The sequence below is a fragment of the Eptatretus burgeri genome, chromosome 12 (genome assembly GCF_056783735.1).
Source record: "Eptatretus burgeri isolate ZD-2024b chromosome 12, Ebu_testis_v1, whole genome shotgun sequence".
NCBI lineage: Eukaryota > Metazoa > Chordata > Myxini > Myxiniformes > Myxinidae > Eptatretus > Eptatretus burgeri.
In genome coordinates this window covers 50,716,101-50,733,896 of record NC_140972.1, presented here as the reverse complement: position 1 = coordinate 50,733,896, position 17,796 = coordinate 50,716,101, and the positions used below count along the sequence as shown (strand labels likewise).

Here is a 17,796-nt window from a genome sequence, read left to right as displayed (position 1 = left end):
TGCTTCACGTAAAGGGTTGGTAGTGGGCTGAATACGCCCGATAATTAATCGAACCGTCGAGGTCGACGATAACACCGCTCGGTTATTCTGATAGTACGGAACGGGTCGCTTAAGTGGCCCGTGTCCGAAGTCGACCTGCGGCGAGGTGCGATCGCCCGGTCTACCCTCCGCGTGGGTACTTAGGTAGGTCGAATTTGGCGAGCAACCCTATCCCACGCGGGGGCTGATTGGCTCGATCGCGGTGAGACCGAAAGGTCCACCCGTGACTGGTTCCCGGCGTTAGTCCGAGAGGGTCACGACTGGATTGTCCGTCCGGTGGGCGACGTGCCGCGATTCGAGTTACGTGGCCGTCAGCACGCCGGCGGGCGCGAATACCGCAACAATATATATATATATATATATATATATATATATATATATATATATATATATATATATACATATACATATATATATATACATATACATATATATATATATATATCTTCTTCTTCTTTCGGCTACTCCCGTTAGGGGTCGCCACAGCGGATCATCCGTATGATCCGCATCGTGATTTGGCACATGTTTTACGCCGGATGCCCTTCCTGATGCAACCCTGATCGCCTCTTACGACACAGGGATATATATATATATATATATATATATATATATATATATATATATATATATATATATATATATATATATATATATATATATATATATATATATATATATATATATATATATATATATATATATATATATATATATATATATATATACATACATATATATATACATACATACACACACACACACACACACAAAGTAGTATATTATACACAGACACATTTCCAATTTGAATCCAAGTGTGCAGTGCATAGAAACCATTTTGATGAGTGCAAAATATATGGAGGGAATTAATTGAGATGATTTGCAAAGAAAAATAATTGATTGTAAACCTTTTGTCCACAGTGACGACAAATTTGATCACACCTGACAACAACCAAGGTTTTGTTGTTGAGAACAGCGATTCATCTTGCAATGTGTGCATGAATGTAAGTTTGAAATTTCTCCAAATATCATTACACTTTGTGAAAGAAACTTGTGGAACACACTCGTATATCCAAAACCGAACAACATGCATTTATAACCAATAATCTTCAAGTGAAAGGTGAGGGTTCTATATTTTACATGTTTGGTGAAGGGTTTTGGAAACAGTCACATCACATGCACCTGTTATCTGAACTACTGTTCATCGTGTAATTGTGCACCTGTTATAATATAACCTTCAGTCGTTATGTGTAACCACAGGTGGATCAGAGCGGCCTGTCGAACTTCAGAAGATCTATACAGGAAAGCAAGCTGCACAAGTAAGAGCCATTGTAAACATCACGGCCACAAAACTCATGCACAAATTCGTGGATTACTTTCTGAATTTGATGCTGCTTACATGGCGCGCTTGTTGTCCCCAAAGCCATAACTAGGCCAAAACTCAGGGTGGCAAAGGCTGAAGTCGTAATTTAAATTCAAATCGCTCGCTGATATTATTACAGCCAAGCCCAAACGGTGAATGTGATCAGCGATATCATCACTACTTGCTACTTTTGGGTCATACTGAATGGACAATGCAGAACCAGAAGCTGTAAAACATGGCGTTCCATAAGCACCTGGCTTGTCCCCAGCACTCTTCAACTTGTGCATGGCTGAGTTTCCACAGACTTCTGCCATTAAGCTCGCCTATGCTAATGACCTGGCAATCCTTACTTCTGGTGGAACCTTTAAAGAGTCACAACAGACTCTGACACAGCATCAAAATCATGCACACCGACTACTATCAATGGCGATTTCATCTCAACATACAGAAGACCATCTGTTCGGCTTTCCACCTGAACAACAGAGAAGCAAGCAGCTGACTAGAAGTCAAGCTCAATGTAATTCCCCTCCTCTTTTTCAGTACCCCAACCTACTTCGGGGTTAAACTGAACAGAACTCTCACCTTCAGGCAGCACGCAGAGAATGTAGCTCGAAAAATAACAGCTAGGGTCAATCCACTGTGATGGTTCTGCAGCCACGACTTGAGATAGATTTCACAATTCTGTTTTTGCACACTTTCACCTGTGCATGCCTGTTGGGGTTTTTCGCACATCTGCTTGGGGTAGAAGCATACACACAAAAAAGTGGATGTACAGCTCTACTCTACCCTGAGAGTGATCAGTGACTTCCTATGATCGACACCAACTCACGACCTTCCTTGTCCTTCCTGTCGGGTTGGCCTCAGCAGTGTGGTGGTGTCCCTCTTTAGTCCACAATTCTGCATATTTCTCAGCTTTGAAAGTATCAAGGTTAGCCTGTTAATTGAAACAAACAGCATACTGTTGAGTGAGCTGACATCCATTCGGATTCTCTGATCAGTCAGAATAAGGTTCATCACACTGAAGCCATGTTCACATTCAGCATTAGACACAGGAATTACAACAATTGTGATGCACAGTTGCTTCAGGTTCAAAATACAGCAAAGCAATGATGATGACATGGTCAATTTTCATTGCTTAATTTGATGTGCTTCATCACCTGCAGTTTTGTGAGATGATACCAGATTAGTGGAATCCCATCCGATGCACTTTATACAGCCTAACAGTATGATCCGGATCCAGTGAAACCAAACTCCATTACATTTTAAAAACCATGTTTACCACGATGTCCTGCTGATATTATACTGTTTGTGTGGTTGGTTAGAACAAGCTTTTTAAAATCAGTTCATGCTCGACAAGGATGCAGTGTACATTTACCATTTTTAAATGTCAGACGTAAAAATTTCACGAATTCAATCACCATTAATACAAAATATTTTGATGGGGTGGGGGGGGATAAATTTATTGTCCCCCTTCTCCCTCCATGGGATAGCAATTTCAAGTGTCGTGCCAAGGATAAAAAAAACAAACAAACAAAAAAACTGAGCGAGGGAAATAACCCCACCCATCCCCCTCCATCCCACCTCCCCATCCCCGTCAAATTCACATATCTTGTGTGAACGGCTGTCTTCAGCTACTCAGGGCAGCCATAGCATGAGACATCTCAGAAATAAGACGATCAGGCCATATCATATTCAGCCTTCACATACAAAAACGCTTACAGGTGATTTTGTTCATGGTAAGTATAAATCTTCACAAGTATTATGTATTTAAAAGATAACAGCAAACCACTTCCATTACTTTAAATGCGATTATGAGATAAGGATGTCAGAATAGTTGTTGAGAGCATGCTCACATCCAAGCTGTTTCATCATGTTGGATTTGTTTCCCTTCAGAGCTTAATCTGATTAAGTCACTGTGGTTGTGCCTACAGGGGACACATCATCTCAAAGTAGGTGGGGAGTGGGAGTGGGCGAGAGATGTGTAAAGCCAGCTGTCCTTTCTGCATTTCAGTTTTGTAGATTGAAGATCACATGGTATCTCAAAACAATAGGCCATTGTTTCCCAGTATCCTGATTAATTTCGCTTTTTCGCAATTAAATGGGAGAGCTGAGTTTATTGCTCAACAAGAATAGCTTATAACTATCAAATAGTGTTCTGCTGTTGTCAGTGTGTGTCACAGGACAAGTCAAACAATTTCGAACTCAAGGTTAACAAAGGTTATGCTTACCCCCATGGGAAGCAAAGTAAAACTGATGTTTCAGAGGTGAACCCATTATCGGAGTAGGAGGGGATGATTAGAAAAGGCTCATGAATGTGCTAAAACATAAACAGCCTTCTCTTGACTCCAAGTCTCCTTGTATTTCATCACGTGTGGATTGTAATGTTCTATTTTTTTTTGCAAAAATGGTTTATAGTAATAGTGTGAAACATGTCAGTATTTTGGCAGATCGAATGACTGATGCTGATAAAACGATGACAGAAACCAGGTTATGATTTGAACACAAGATCTTCTTGAGCCTTCATGAGAATATTCATCAACAAATCCGATCACCATTGTTGGTCATATTATTTATTATCACAGTTATTCCAAAACCGTATAGAATTTTCCACGAGGTCTGATAGAAATCTGATGAGAAACTCATCGGATTTGAAGATAATTTATTTTGAAAGGGGAAATGGAGAGCACGAAAAGGGAGTCTTTTCAAATGAATTTGTAGAGATTATTCACACAGTATGCCTGGTGTAAGCTTAATGGTTAGGGTGCTGGGCTTGGGATCCTAGGATCCTGAGTTCAAATACCAGGTGGGGTTGACTCTGCCTGTCATCCTTCCGAGGTTGGCAAAATGAGTGCCAGCTTGCTGGTGTCCTGTGTCGGAGTGGCGACCCGTCCAGGATTATGCCCAATAGCTAAGGAGACTGCTTAGGCAGCACCAACGCTCTGCACAGAGTATGGTCCCAATGGATGGATGGATGGATGGATTAATACAGTAATTATTAGTGTCAATATCCCATTGATTATAAGTCACCAGGCAGCAAATAAATATAGTTTGCAGGACGAGGAGCTTGACATTGTAAAAGCCAGATGTCCTGCTTGTAAATTGATGTGCAGATGCAAAGGTACCTTTTTACAAGAGAAGGACCTTAAACTTTGGAATGAACAGTGATTTATTACGGTCTCATCTGAGTCTGGAACCACCACAGCAGCCCCACAAAAAGTGGGCTTTCAGTAGGAAATCCAATCAGATCACATCAAGGTTATGACGGTAATAAAGGCAAGTATAAAGGTTTTGGTCGAAAATTAGATAATCGAAATGTAAAATACGTACACCCATGGGACGGCTGTCCTCGTTACTATGACCAAACTTTGAGACTGCAGTCCCTGTGAAACTTTATTTGTTTTTGTCTTTTTAAAATGTTTCACTTGGATTCGGTGATGATTGCACTTTGGAATGATCTGTTTGCATCAAAGAAAAAGCATTAATCATGAATAAACACTCATTCGTACTTGAAGTGACCTCACCAGTACATTTGATCGGATTGGGAAGGTGACAAGCTATGTTAACAGTAATCGAACAGTAATTCATCCCTTTTGCATCGAAGTAATACTGTACATGTGTTTTTATTTTCAAAAAGGTTTACATTGATTAATTTGAGGGTTATATGGAGAATAATCTGGAGATTTTATGCAGTTAAGTTGGGATAATATGGGGAAAGATGATTTCCCCTTTATGTGACATGAAAAGGCTCATTTTATTGATTGTTTAAAGCAAGTTTGCAATTTTTTTGACTGTTTTGCACATTCATTCATTGTTTCATGTAATATATGATCATTTACTTAAACCAAAATAAAATCATTTTTGAGTTTTCAGAAAAGAACTTATTTTTGTCCCCAAACTCAAGGCTCATGGAAGAGCATGATGACAGAGGGTGAAACACAACATACTGATAGTGGGGCCAAATGAGGCTGCCACAGATGATTGGTCCACAGTAAAACAATGAAAAAAATGCATAAAATGTCATAGCCCCCATTGTTTTCGTAATTTTGCTGTATGGAGATAAAGGGGTAGCCATATTTATTTCAACTGAAATGGCCACCAGTCGGCCATCTTTGAACGGATCACAAAATAAAGTTAGGTGCAAGTGGATGTTATTGTGGACTGCGCTTGTGCCATGGTTGAACAAAATCGGATCATGCATGTCTAATTAATGGTTGCGGACACGTTTAAATAAGAAAATGGCCGGACACGGACACACACACACACCCAAAAATAAACTGGACCCCGTCGGTCAATTTCGGTCCTCAGCTGGGCCGGAGTACCTGTCCCGCCTCGTGCGGTCTATTTGAGCTTGTCCGGTGGCGGGACTCGAACCCACCGCCAACAACGCCGCACGAAGCTCCGGGGACCAAGAACAGCGCCACGGACGCCAGCCAGCATGGCCGCAGATGAAACAAATCGCCACCGGACTGCAGACCCTCCGCAGTCGCCATCGAGACACCGATCTGCCAAAAAACAACCCCGCTCCTCACGACCACTCTGCAGTCGCCACGATCACTCTCCAGAACCCTCGTCGACCAAGCCAATCGCCCCCAATGACTGCTCACCACTCCACTTATCCTTCCCCTCCCCCACGGGTCGAGGGAAAACGCTCTGAGGTACTCGCCTCCGGATTGGACGAGGGGTTGTCGGACGACTCGTGGTCACCTCCCGACTAGCTGGGGCGTGCCTGTCATGCTCGCCCTTCGCTCATTGGCTGGAGGAAACGGTCCATGCCCTTTCTTGGAGCGAAGCCTCGACCCGAGGCGATGGAGGCTCCACCCACGCCCTCAGCCAAAAACACGTGGGCAATGGCGACCGGTGGAGCGAGGTGACGGTCCGCTGTCGTTGTTGATATAGTAGTAGTTATCAAACGTCAAACAACTAGACGTCAAACTAAACAACAACTAACAGCGTCAAAGACACACCTAAATTATATACTACCACAGAGGTACCCATGCTACGCACGGGTGAGAGCCCTACGTATCAGAAAAAAATGTTTTGAGAAATCTTATGAACACTTCCACCCACGTTAGGACACGTGCAAGGACCCCAAAAGTTGCACATAAAATTTGGCCAGGTTGGTCCCAAAACATGGAGCAAGAATGTGTAAAATCAATGTAATTTTAATGATGAAGATTACGTTGATAACAATGACGATGGTGAAGGTGTTGGCTGGGGAGGAGGGATTGGCTCTTATGTGCTATGATGATGAAGGAAATTGGTTATTACAGAAAAATAACAAAAAGTCTCGAGCGAACGTCGTGTGATGTTGACGGAAAAGTCCATGCACGGATAATGCCGAACCCCCTCATTTGTCTACATGCGGACAATTTAATTCACTGCAAAACTTATTGATAGACTGGATTCCTTGTCTTTTTTTACATCTTCGGGAGAAAGATTGGTGTGGTGTGGATGTCAACACAAAATTTCAAATATATTGAGATATTACCGAACCAGGGAATGTTTGCACTTGTGGGAAATGGCCAAACTGCTAATGTCAAACTCGTTGATGTGTTTACGTGCAGAGAGGGAGCAGCTTCGTATGTGTAGAAACTCAAAATCGTCATTGCATTGAGAAATTTCTGAAATCTCCCACCCACCTTTGGACATTCACTGGGACCCCAAAAGGTTCTCCAGAAAGTTTGGCAGGATTATTCCCAAAACTGAGGGAGTAGTTCAGGGATGGAGAGACAGACACTCCTGCATTACTATACAGATGCAGCAACAATCACACAGTCGTGGCCAAAAATATTGGCACCTTTGCACGTTTTTCAAATAACTCACAATTTTCCCCAAAAATAAGTTGAAATTGACAAAAGTATTTTGTCTCCATAATTCTTTATTTCACTGTTAATATTACAAAACCTTCGTTTTTGATTCAGAACTTAACATATCCTTTTAAATCAGAAAATAAAAAGAAATGGCATTGATAAAATTATGAACACCCAAGACGTAATATTTGGTAGCACACACAGCCTTTGGACAAAATAACTGCAGTCAAGCGATTCCTGAAGCCATGAATGAGCTTCCTCCACCTCTCTATTGACAGTGTGCCCCACTCTTCGTGTGCAAACTGCTCCAGTTCTCCCAGATTTGAAGGGTCCCTTCTCCCAACTGCTGTTTTCAGATCTCCCCACAGGTGTTCAATGGGATTTAGATCTGGACTCTGCTGGCCACTTCAGAACAGTCCAGTATTTTGTCTTCAACCATTCCTGGGTCCTTTTTGAAGTGTGTTTGGGGTCATTGTCCAGCTGCAAGACGCATGACCTTCGATGGAGACCCAGCTTTCTGACACTTGGTTGAACATTGCGCTCCAAAATGTCTTAGTAATCTCCTGATTTCATGATGCCATTCACACATTCAAGGCATCCAGTGCCAGAGACAGCACAGCAACCCCAAAACATCACTGAACCTCCTCCATGTTTGACTGTAGGGAAGGTGTTCTTTTCTTTGAAGGCTTCATTTTGTTTTCTGTAAACCTAGAGATGATGTGCTTTTCCAAAAAGCTTTAATTTGGTCTCATCTGTCCACAGGATATTCTCCCAGAAGGATTTTGGCTTGTTCAGGTGTGTTTTGGCAAACTCCAGTCGGGCTTTCTTCTGTCTCTCTCTCTCTCTCTCTCAACAGCGGGGTCCTCCTGGGTCTCCTACCACAGAATCCCCTTTCATTGAGTTGGTGACGGACGGTGCGAGTTGAAACTGTCGTACCTTGTGTCTGAAGGTCAGCTTGAATCCGTTTGGCAGTTCATCGAGGTGCTTTCTCCACCATTCGAACAATCCTTCGCTGCAATCCTCGATCAAGTTTTCTCTTGCAGCCACATCCAGGGAGGTTAGCTTCAGTGCCATGGGCCTTAAACTTCCTGATAATATTGCGTACGGTGGACACGGGAATATCAATGTCTCTGGAGATGGACTTGTCGCCTTGAGATTGTCCATGCTTGGCTACAATGTTGGGTCTGACCTCTTCAGACAATTCTCTGGTTGAATCTTTTTTTCTCCATGCTCATTGCAGAACACACAGTGACACAAAACAGCTGAATGACTCCTTTTCTCTATTCAAACTGGTTGAATGAGTGATTTTTATATTGCAAAAATTAGTTTTTTATATTGTTTTATATTGCCAAAAAAAAAAATCAATAAACAAAAATTACTACAGTTTAAAAAGCAATTACAGTATGAAAAACAGTGAGGAATATCATATTTTGAAATGAAAGGCCTTGATTGTTCATTTGCAACTTTATTTTCTGATGGTTTCTTGTACTTCTGGAAGTTATGCTTCCATTATCTTCATGGTGTTTGAGTGATTTGCACCTTGTGGTACAGTCCTGATAGAAGTGCATGTTGGGACCATCCTGGTTTGTTATGACCATTATGAGATGCGGTGCAAGCAGAATGAAAGCAGGAAAGAAGAAAGTTAATTTGTTCATTTCTCAAATCAATTGTATTGCATTTTAATGTACATTTTCTCCAGTCAATTGTGTTTGAGTCCTGGTCTTGGCTATGGAGTCACTGCTCATTTAAGGAAGCCAGTTACAGGGAGGGGACCTTTTATCCGGTCACCCAACAACCGGAAAGAGTGCATACGTTCTGCGGATGCCCATACCTTGTCCAAGGCTGCCCACAGGTTGTCTGCGGCAACCCAAACGTTGTCAGCGGCTTCGCAAACGTTATCTGCAGCCGCACATTGTCCACGGCCACCCATGCTTTGACTGCAGATGTCCATGCGTTCTCCACAGACGACCACGCATTGTCCTCAGCTTCCCACATCTCTGTTCACGGCTGCCCATACCCTGTCCATGTCTGCATAATCGCCGTCCACGGCCGACTATGCCTTGTTTGGGCCCACCCACACCCCATCCATGGCCACCCACGCCATGTCCATGGCTGTGCACACATTGTCTGTGGACGCACATGCCTTGTCCGCAGATGCCCATGTATTGTCAGTGGATGCCCACACCTTGTTCGCAGCCATGTAATCGTTGTCTGTGTCTGAATGCACCTTTCCTATGGCCGCCCTCACCTTGTCCTCGGACTCCAACACCTTGTCCGCAAATGTCCATGCATTGTCCTCGGCGACACACACATTGTCCTCGGCTGCCCACACCGTCTGCCGCCACCTACGTCTTGTTCACTGTCACTCACACCTTGTCCACAGTCGCACATGTTCTATGTATTAGCTCTTACATGAGTCTTCACATGGAATACAAAAAAAAAAACTCAACGATACTGGCTCAAAAATAGGAGAGCAGTGACTCGGGACGCCAAGAGGGCCAACTATTGGCTGAACAAGCGGATAGATGATTGAGATGAAAGCAAGCAGCACGGAGATAAACTGTTCAGAGCAAGACGAAGCATGACATAGAATGCAAAAACAATCTATTGTGACTGCTGAGAGCACTGAATGCAAATGTCTCATAACTTTCCTTCTGGAGTAAGAACCAAAACTGCAGTCAATGAACAGTCACAATTCATCGATGGCTTTGGTGATGAGGGCAAGGGAGAAGTATGAAGTGACAATGAGTGCCTGCATGGGCCAATCAGCAACCACATGGGAAGAAATGAACTTTGGCCATTTCCAAAATTATTTAGCAGCCCGAAGCACTGTGCCACCAACCTCCATCAAATTATGATGAAATGGTTCAGCATGATACCAATGGCACAGTAGTTTGCACACTATTTGTTGCTAAAGATGTTCATGCACCACAACCACAGATACGGCGGTGCACTTGATTCAACGTGTTTGCATCCCTTTTCATCGAGGAACACACCAGCGAGTGGATGTGCCTTTAAGGGTCACCATGTTTAAAACACCATCGATGATCATTTTATTGACCTCCTCAAAACCGTTTTGGCTTATGTGGGACTTAGTCAGAGTTGATGGACATGTTTACCGTTGAACAGGAGGCACAGAAGCTTGAGCTGCTCAAGTTCAAGGGCTCACGCATCAAGCGGCTACGCTTCATTGAAAGGTTCCACGAGAAAGTACACAAGCAGCCCTTTTTAGGTCATTTCCAATGACCTAATAATATTGGTGAGAGAAAGGGTAATATGGGTCCGTCCGTCCGTCCGTTCACAATGAAGTTGAAGCGGGAGATCTGGTCATTAGTGATCCCGATAGAGGTTGATGAGACGTTCACGATGGTCTGACTTTCAAGGTCACCGAAGGTCAAGGTCAAGGTCACGAGGCCTTTGAAGTTGCGAAAATGACGATTTTCAAATTCTATCTCCTCTGCCATTTCTCAAGCGATCTTGAATTTGATTGTGGCATATGAATCTATGGGACAATATATAAATTTTGATCAGGGCGGATTTTCGATATTCGCTTTCGTTTTCGTGTCACATAACTTCAAAGTTGGCAAAAAATGCGAAAATGACGATTTCCATGCGAAAATGAAGATTTTCAAATTATATCTCCTCCTACATTTCTCAAGCGATCTTGAATTTGATTGTAGCATATGAATCTACAGGACAATATCTAAATTTGGTCAGGCCGGATATTCGATATTCCCTTTCGTTTTCGTGTCACGTGACTTCAAAGTTGGCAAAAAAATGCGAAAATGCCGATTTTCAAAATCTATCTCCTCCTACATTTCTCATGCGATCTTGAATTTGATTGTGGCATATAAATCTATGGGAGAATATCTAAATTTGGTCAGGACGGATTTTCGATATTCGCTTTCCTTTTCGTGTCACGTGACTTCAAAGTTGGCAAAAAAATGCGAAAATGCTGATTTTCAAAATCTATCTCCTCCTACATTTCTCATGCGATCTTGAATTTGATTGTGGCATATGAATCTATGGGACAATCTCTAAATTTGGTCGGGCCGGATTTTCGAATTTCACTTTCGTTTTCGCGTCACGTGACTTCAAACTTTGCAAAAACTGCCCTTCCTTCAGGAGGCAATATATTCTCTCCTGGGCATGGTAAAAGTTAGTGAATGGTGTCATTGCAAAGCAGCTGACCTTGTATATTATATTGATACATTTTCCGCCGAAGGTGCAAAAGTTTCAAAACCCGAAATGTGAACGTCGGCATTTATTTTCAAAATATAATTTCGTGCACGCGCGCCAAAATGCCGAGTCATCTTTAACCAAACTGCGCAGTTCGAGCTGCGCAGTGGAGCTGCGCAGTAGAACTGCACAATCGTCTTCGGTCATAACTGAACATTGAGAACTTGTGGTATTATTTCTCGCAGGGATGACCGTCACCCGCACGGGGGTAAATTTTTTAATGATGATTTATCAACTGCAAGTTGAAAAAAATAAGGTGTTAACTGCCATTGGGAAGGGGTGCTGCTGATGAAAGGGGAGGTGCTGCCATGGAGCGAACACTCCCTAGGAAAAGTAAGTTCACCCTTCGTCAGCAAAAAACAATGTTGTCATACTCAAACTTATGCAAGTGTGTGATTGATATTCGTTGTTGTGTAAAGAAGCTTCCTGGTAAGATTGTCTTCAATCATAAAATAAATTGGGACACAACAAAATGGATCACTTTCCAAGAATATTTGGCAAACTTTATTTGTTGCACAAAATGCATGCTATATTGAATAACCACACGTCTCTGCATGCTGCAGATTAATTTGCTAAACAATGTGTCCGAGTTAAAGCACAAAAAAGGAATATAAAGAATGTATGTCGGCAATCGTATCTATATTAGCCTCACATGCTCTTTTCAAAAGGCTGTTGAGTAATGCAGAATGGCTTAAAAATTTGTTCAAATGCTTATCAAGGAATATTTTAAATTCAAGACCCCTGTATGCCCACTTAAAATCATAATTAACTCTCAAAATAAATTCAGCCTGAAAGAAAGTCTGCAATTGACATTTTGCATATTCAGACATCATCACTCAGCATTTTGCAGACTTTGAAGCCTTCAGATAGTCATGCGTAGTTGCTTGTAGAAAATTGCAGAATTGATGATTGGAACACTTCAAACGGAAATGAGAAGTTAGTGTGCTGACATGTCACAAAGAGCTATTGTTGCAACACATGCTTTAAGTTGTTCCGTTGCCGTGGTCGTGATAACTCCCATCCTCCCCCCATCATCTCCCACCCATGACAATTCACTGTTGTGTTAAGACCCACTGACCTTCATTGCACATTCAGAAGTTCTCATAATGGTGTTTAAAGTGTGCTCTGTCCTTGCGGTTGAGTTGCCTGCATGCTTCGTCAACCGTCTTCGTCATGGTGGGAGGTCCACAGCTAAACACACCCACTTTATTCACCTGTAAGTGACACCACACCCAGTCTACTCATCTGTAAACCAGACCACACCCACTTTATCTGGAAAGTCACATCACTTGAACTGGACCCAAAATCAACATGAATTTTGAAAATGCACCCCATTACATGATATAATAATAAATGCATTGGATCAAAGCCACATTCTTGCAATCAAAATCGATGAACAGTCATGAAGATGATGAGAGAAGGCAACTTTAATGCAAGAATAAAGTGGGCTGAAAGGAAGTGTAGTGTCGTGTATTAATATGTAACTAGCAGGGGTACCTGGCATTGCCGGGAAACGTCAGGTCCCTCTTCCCGCTCCATCCCTTCCCCTGCATCCTCCCACCCCACCACTCGAGGGAAGAATTAATCGATATGGCTGAAATAATGACGCTATAGATGTTTATCCTCATCGCTATGTCATGAATTTGGGGAGTGTTCAGTTACCAAGTTTCGCGTAGAGTGCTTGCCAAGTGGCTGAAGCACTCAAGCAAGCACTCCATTAGAAACCGTTGATAAGGAACGGCTGACTTGGCAAGCACTAGCCAGCTGCTTGCGAACAACACATCCACCCACAGACACAAACTCAGCTTTATACATTAGACTAGGCGACAGTGAGACACCTCAAGTGAAACTGGCATGTTTGCATGATATTTCCTACTCTTGTTAATCTATTCTTCTTCTTCTCCCTCTCATACTAATCAGCAAATTAACTTTCGCTCCTCTATCATATCATTTTTTCCATGAGTTTTAGTATGTTATAAAAAGGCTTCAATTATTAGTGCATTCATGCGATTGCAGACATCGCTGCGTGATGACGTCACGTGTGGGGACTTCTTTTTTTCATACTTCACACGGAAGCAAACATGGCATATTTTTGCTTGTAACAGTCATTGCAAATTCTGGTAAGCGACATGTCACTGTCTCACAGACAGAACCACAGACACAAACTCAGATTTATATATTACTAGTGCGGGCCCGTAGGTGCGTGCCAGTATGTGTAGCTTCGTTCCTTCGCTCTCGTAAACGACGACTGGATTGGGGCATTTTTTCAATTAGATCAGACCAACCGTATCATAAATGGCCATAACTTGGGAAACACCTGGGAAACATACTCAGGTCCCCAGCGTCAATTGCGACATCATATCAAACGAAGAAGAAGAAGAATTGTGACGCCCCCTCTCTCTCGCCCCCTCTCTCCCCCCTTGTCTCGCCCCTTCCTCTCTCCCCCCTCTCTCTCAAACCCACTCTCACCCCCTCTCCCATCCCCCTCTCTCGCCCCCACTCTCACCCCCTCTCTCACCCCTCCTCTCTCCCCCTCTCTTGAATTGACACCCCCTCTCCTCACCCCTCTCTCCCTCCCCTCTTCTATCCTCTCTCGCCCCTCTCTCTCCCCCTCTCCCTCCCCTCTTCTATCCTCTCTCGCCCCTCTCTCTCCCCCCAATCCCATCCCCCTCTCTCGCCCCCTCTCTTGAATTGACGCCCCCTCTCTCTCACCCCCTCTCTCCCTCCCCTCTCTCACCCCCTCTCTTGCCCCCTCTCTCACCCCTCCTCTCTCGCCCTCTCTCTGTAAATGTATTCACAAATGTCTACCAATCACAACAATTAATTCAAACCTTGGGAAAAAACAGCTTTCAAACCCTTGGGAAACAGCTCTTTCCCTTGGGAAAATTCAAACCTTGGGATTAATTAATAATTTGAACAATTAATTCAAACCTTGGGAAAAAACAGTTTTCAAACCTTGCGAAACACTTGGGAAACAGCTGAAACGGATGAAGAACGATATCAAACCTTGAAAAGGCACATACTCAGGTCTCCAGCATCGATTGTGACGTCATACCAAACGAAGAAGAAGAATTGTGACATCAATCGTGCAAAAAAAAAAACAAACAAAAAAAAATAAACATTCATTGTGACGTCATTCGTGACGTCATAGCACCGTGTCTTGTCATTGGTTGACAGATCAATGGCCGTAACTTGGGAACCGCTTGTCCAATTAATATCAAACCTTGAAAAGGCACATACTCAGGTCTCCAGCGTCGATTGTGACGTCATACCAAACGAAGAAGAAGAATTGTGACGTCAATTGTGCAAAAAAATAAATAAAGAATTAAATAAATAAACTGATTGTGACGTCATTTGTGATGTTATAGCACCATGTCCTGTCATTGGTTGATAGACGTTATTGGTCATTATTGCTTGACAGACAATATATAGGTCATTATTGGTTGACAGACATTGATCATTGTATCTCGTTATTCTTTTTATTACTGCCAATTATTGTGCTATTATTATTATTATTATTATTAATACTAGTGCATGCCCGTAGATGTGTGGCCGTACGTGCAAACCCTCCCCCCCCCCCCGTAAAAAACTCAAACCGCGTGCCAGAAACAAGAACCACATAAGCCGTTCCTTCGCTTTCATGTGCCCGTACGTGCGTGGCTGCACTTGCAAAAAAAAAATATATATATATATATATATACATATATACATATATACATATATACATATATACATATATACATATATATATATATATATATATATATATACATATATATATATACATATATATACATATATATATACATATATATATATACATATATATATATATACATATATACACATATATATACATATATACATACACATATACATATATACACATATATATATATATATATATATACACATATACATATATACACACATATACATATATACACATACATATACATACATATACATATACATATATACACTTCAAAACTGCTTGCCAGAAACAACCACACAGGCCGTTCCTTCGCTCTCGCCTGGCCGTACGTGCGTGGCCGTACGTACGTGTCCGTACGTGCATGGCCGTACATGCATGGTCGTACGTGCATGGCCGTACGTGCATGGCCGTACGTGCGTGCCCATACGTGCGTGGCCGTACACACAAAAAAAAAACTTTCAAACCGCGTGCCAGAAACAACAACCACACTGGCCGTTCCTTCGCTCTCGCGTGGCCGTACGTGCGTGGCCGTACATGCAAAAAAAACAACTTTCAAACAACCACACAGCCCATTCCTTCGCTCTCATAAACGACGACTGGATTGGGGCATTGTATTTATCTATAAATGCGGATAAGAAATCGAGAAATTATTAGAATACAGTAAGTCATCACTATCCAAAAGTAGTGCGTGACCGTACGGAATGTTCACATGCATTCCAGGAATTATCGCTTGTATTGAAGTAACATATGCTGTGATACTTACACACAGAGTTAATTAAAATCAAGTTTACCTCCCTGTGTTTGCTTGCCATGATATTCGCTGCCATTTACCATTGGCACTCCTACCCCACGCTAACCAAGGCACCGATCGGTCCCCATCGTAACCAGCACGGCACGTGACGTCATCGTCGGCCGGCCGTGCACCGGCCTACGCAGTCACGCCCACGCAGCAACGTGTCCTGTGATTGGTAACTAAATGGCGCATCGGCCACGCCCACGCAGCACGTGTCCTGTCATTGGTTGGTAAATAAATGGCCATAACTTGGGAATCACTTGTCCGATTAATATCAAATCTTGAAAAGGCACATACTCAGGTCCCCAGCAATATACCTGGCAAGTTTCAATTAGATCGGACCAGTGGTTGTCGGGAAACAGCGGTCACAGACACACAGAAACACAGACACACAGACACACAGAAACACAGACACACAGACACACAGAAACACAGACACACAGAAACACAGACACACAGAAACACGGAAACACAGACACACGGAAACACAGACCACACACACACACACACACACACACACACACACACACACACACACACACACACACACACACACACACACACACACACACACACACACACACACACACAGATTGCTGGAATTATAGATAGATGAAATGAGGTCAATGAGATGACAAATGAAGGGGTTGAATGCAGACTGCAGAGCAATGAGTAAGGAAACCCATCGTTGTGAATCGTTTTTACCACCAAATTCAGATGTATTTCGTTGGCAAGCATGTTGAGTGGAGCTGAATTCCTGAAACACTTCCAAAGGCCACAGCGTTTTGACAACTGGAAACAAAATAAAGTTGCGCACTTTTTTTGATAAATTATTTTTGGAACAATTTTTCTTCAATAAATAAATAATAATAAAAATCGTCTCCATGTACATTGTACACACCTTTATCTCGTTAGCACCTCTTCATAAGCAACATCGCTGAGGAAACGGCGCTTCTTCTTTGCTTCCTCGTCCAGGGCAAGAATACGGAGGCTTTTAATGGCCAATTATTCAATTAGCGCCAACGTATTTTATTTTGCCTTTTCGCAAGAAAAACACGAAGAGAAGAGAAGAGAAGAGAAGAGAAGAGAAGAGAAGAGAAGAGAAGAGAAGAGAAGAGAAGAGAAGAGAAGAGAAGAGAAGAGAAGAGAAGAGAAGAGAAGAGAAGAGAAGAGAAGAGAAAAAACCTGTAATGGCGAACGCGGCTGAGTTTCTCTTCCCCATCGACCACGGCTACGCAGCAACGCTTCCTGTCATTGGTTAATATAAACTGGCCGCAGCAACGGTTCCTGCCATTGGTTGGTAAATAAGTGGCCATAACTTGAGAAGCACTTGTCCGATTAATATCAAACCTTGAAAAGGCACATCCTCAGGTCCCCAGCAATATACCTGGCAAGTTTCAATTAGATCGGACCAGCGGTTGTCGAGAAACGGCGGTCATTCACACACACACACACACACACACACACACACACAGCTGGAATTATATATATATATATATATATATATATATATATATATATATATATATATATATATATATATATATATATATATATATATATATATATATATATATATATATATATATGGCAGTGGCTTGGTGATTGTATCACTTTCTTGCTCACCTCTGGATGCTGGTTCTGCAGGGAGTTGAGAAATGGAATGAATTGAGGCCTGCCAAAGTGTGTGATCGAGTGAAGGCCAGTAAATAGGCTGCGGCTTTGTTCCTTCTGGAAGTGCCGCTCAAAGATGTACTGATGAGCATTAAACATTCAAACACAAGTGTTAGACTCAGCAATGCACATCACAGTCTTCATCTCGTGATGCCATCATTTTTTA

At 42.4% G+C, this 17,796-nt stretch overlaps 2 protein-coding genes across 4 annotated transcripts in view; one reads left to right on the top strand and one right to left on the bottom strand.

Moving 5' to 3' along the window:
• LOC147015595 (dual oxidase maturation factor 1-like) overlaps positions 1–5,261 on the top strand; it is a 43,088-nt gene extending 37,827 nt beyond the window's left edge. The window contains exons 8-10 of the mRNA XM_085850508.1: positions 958–1,040; positions 1,297–1,355; positions 3,836–5,261. Of these exons, the coding sequence (XP_085706634.1) occupies positions 958–1,040; positions 1,297–1,355; positions 3,836–3,893 (200 nt within the window). The 3' untranslated portion in view covers positions 3,894–5,261. The remainder of the gene's footprint in view (positions 1–957; positions 1,041–1,296; positions 1,356–3,835) is intronic.
• LOC147015593 (dual oxidase 1-like) overlaps positions 2,072–17,796 on the bottom strand; it is a 187,301-nt gene continuing 171,576 nt past the window's right edge. Inside the window, exons 32-34 of one of the 3 annotated variants that reach the window (XM_085850495.1) lie at positions 17,583–17,711; positions 12,527–12,662; positions 2,072–2,333 (exon numbers count right to left, since the gene is read on the bottom strand). In XM_085850495.1, the coding sequence (XP_085706621.1) occupies positions 12,540–12,662; positions 17,583–17,711 (252 nt within the window). In that variant the 3' untranslated portion in view covers positions 2,072–2,333; positions 12,527–12,539. Of the gene's footprint in view, positions 2,334–11,931; positions 12,663–17,582; positions 17,712–17,796 lie in introns of those variants that run through there. The other 2 variants (XM_085850494.1, XM_085850493.1) reach the window with 2 other exon arrangements.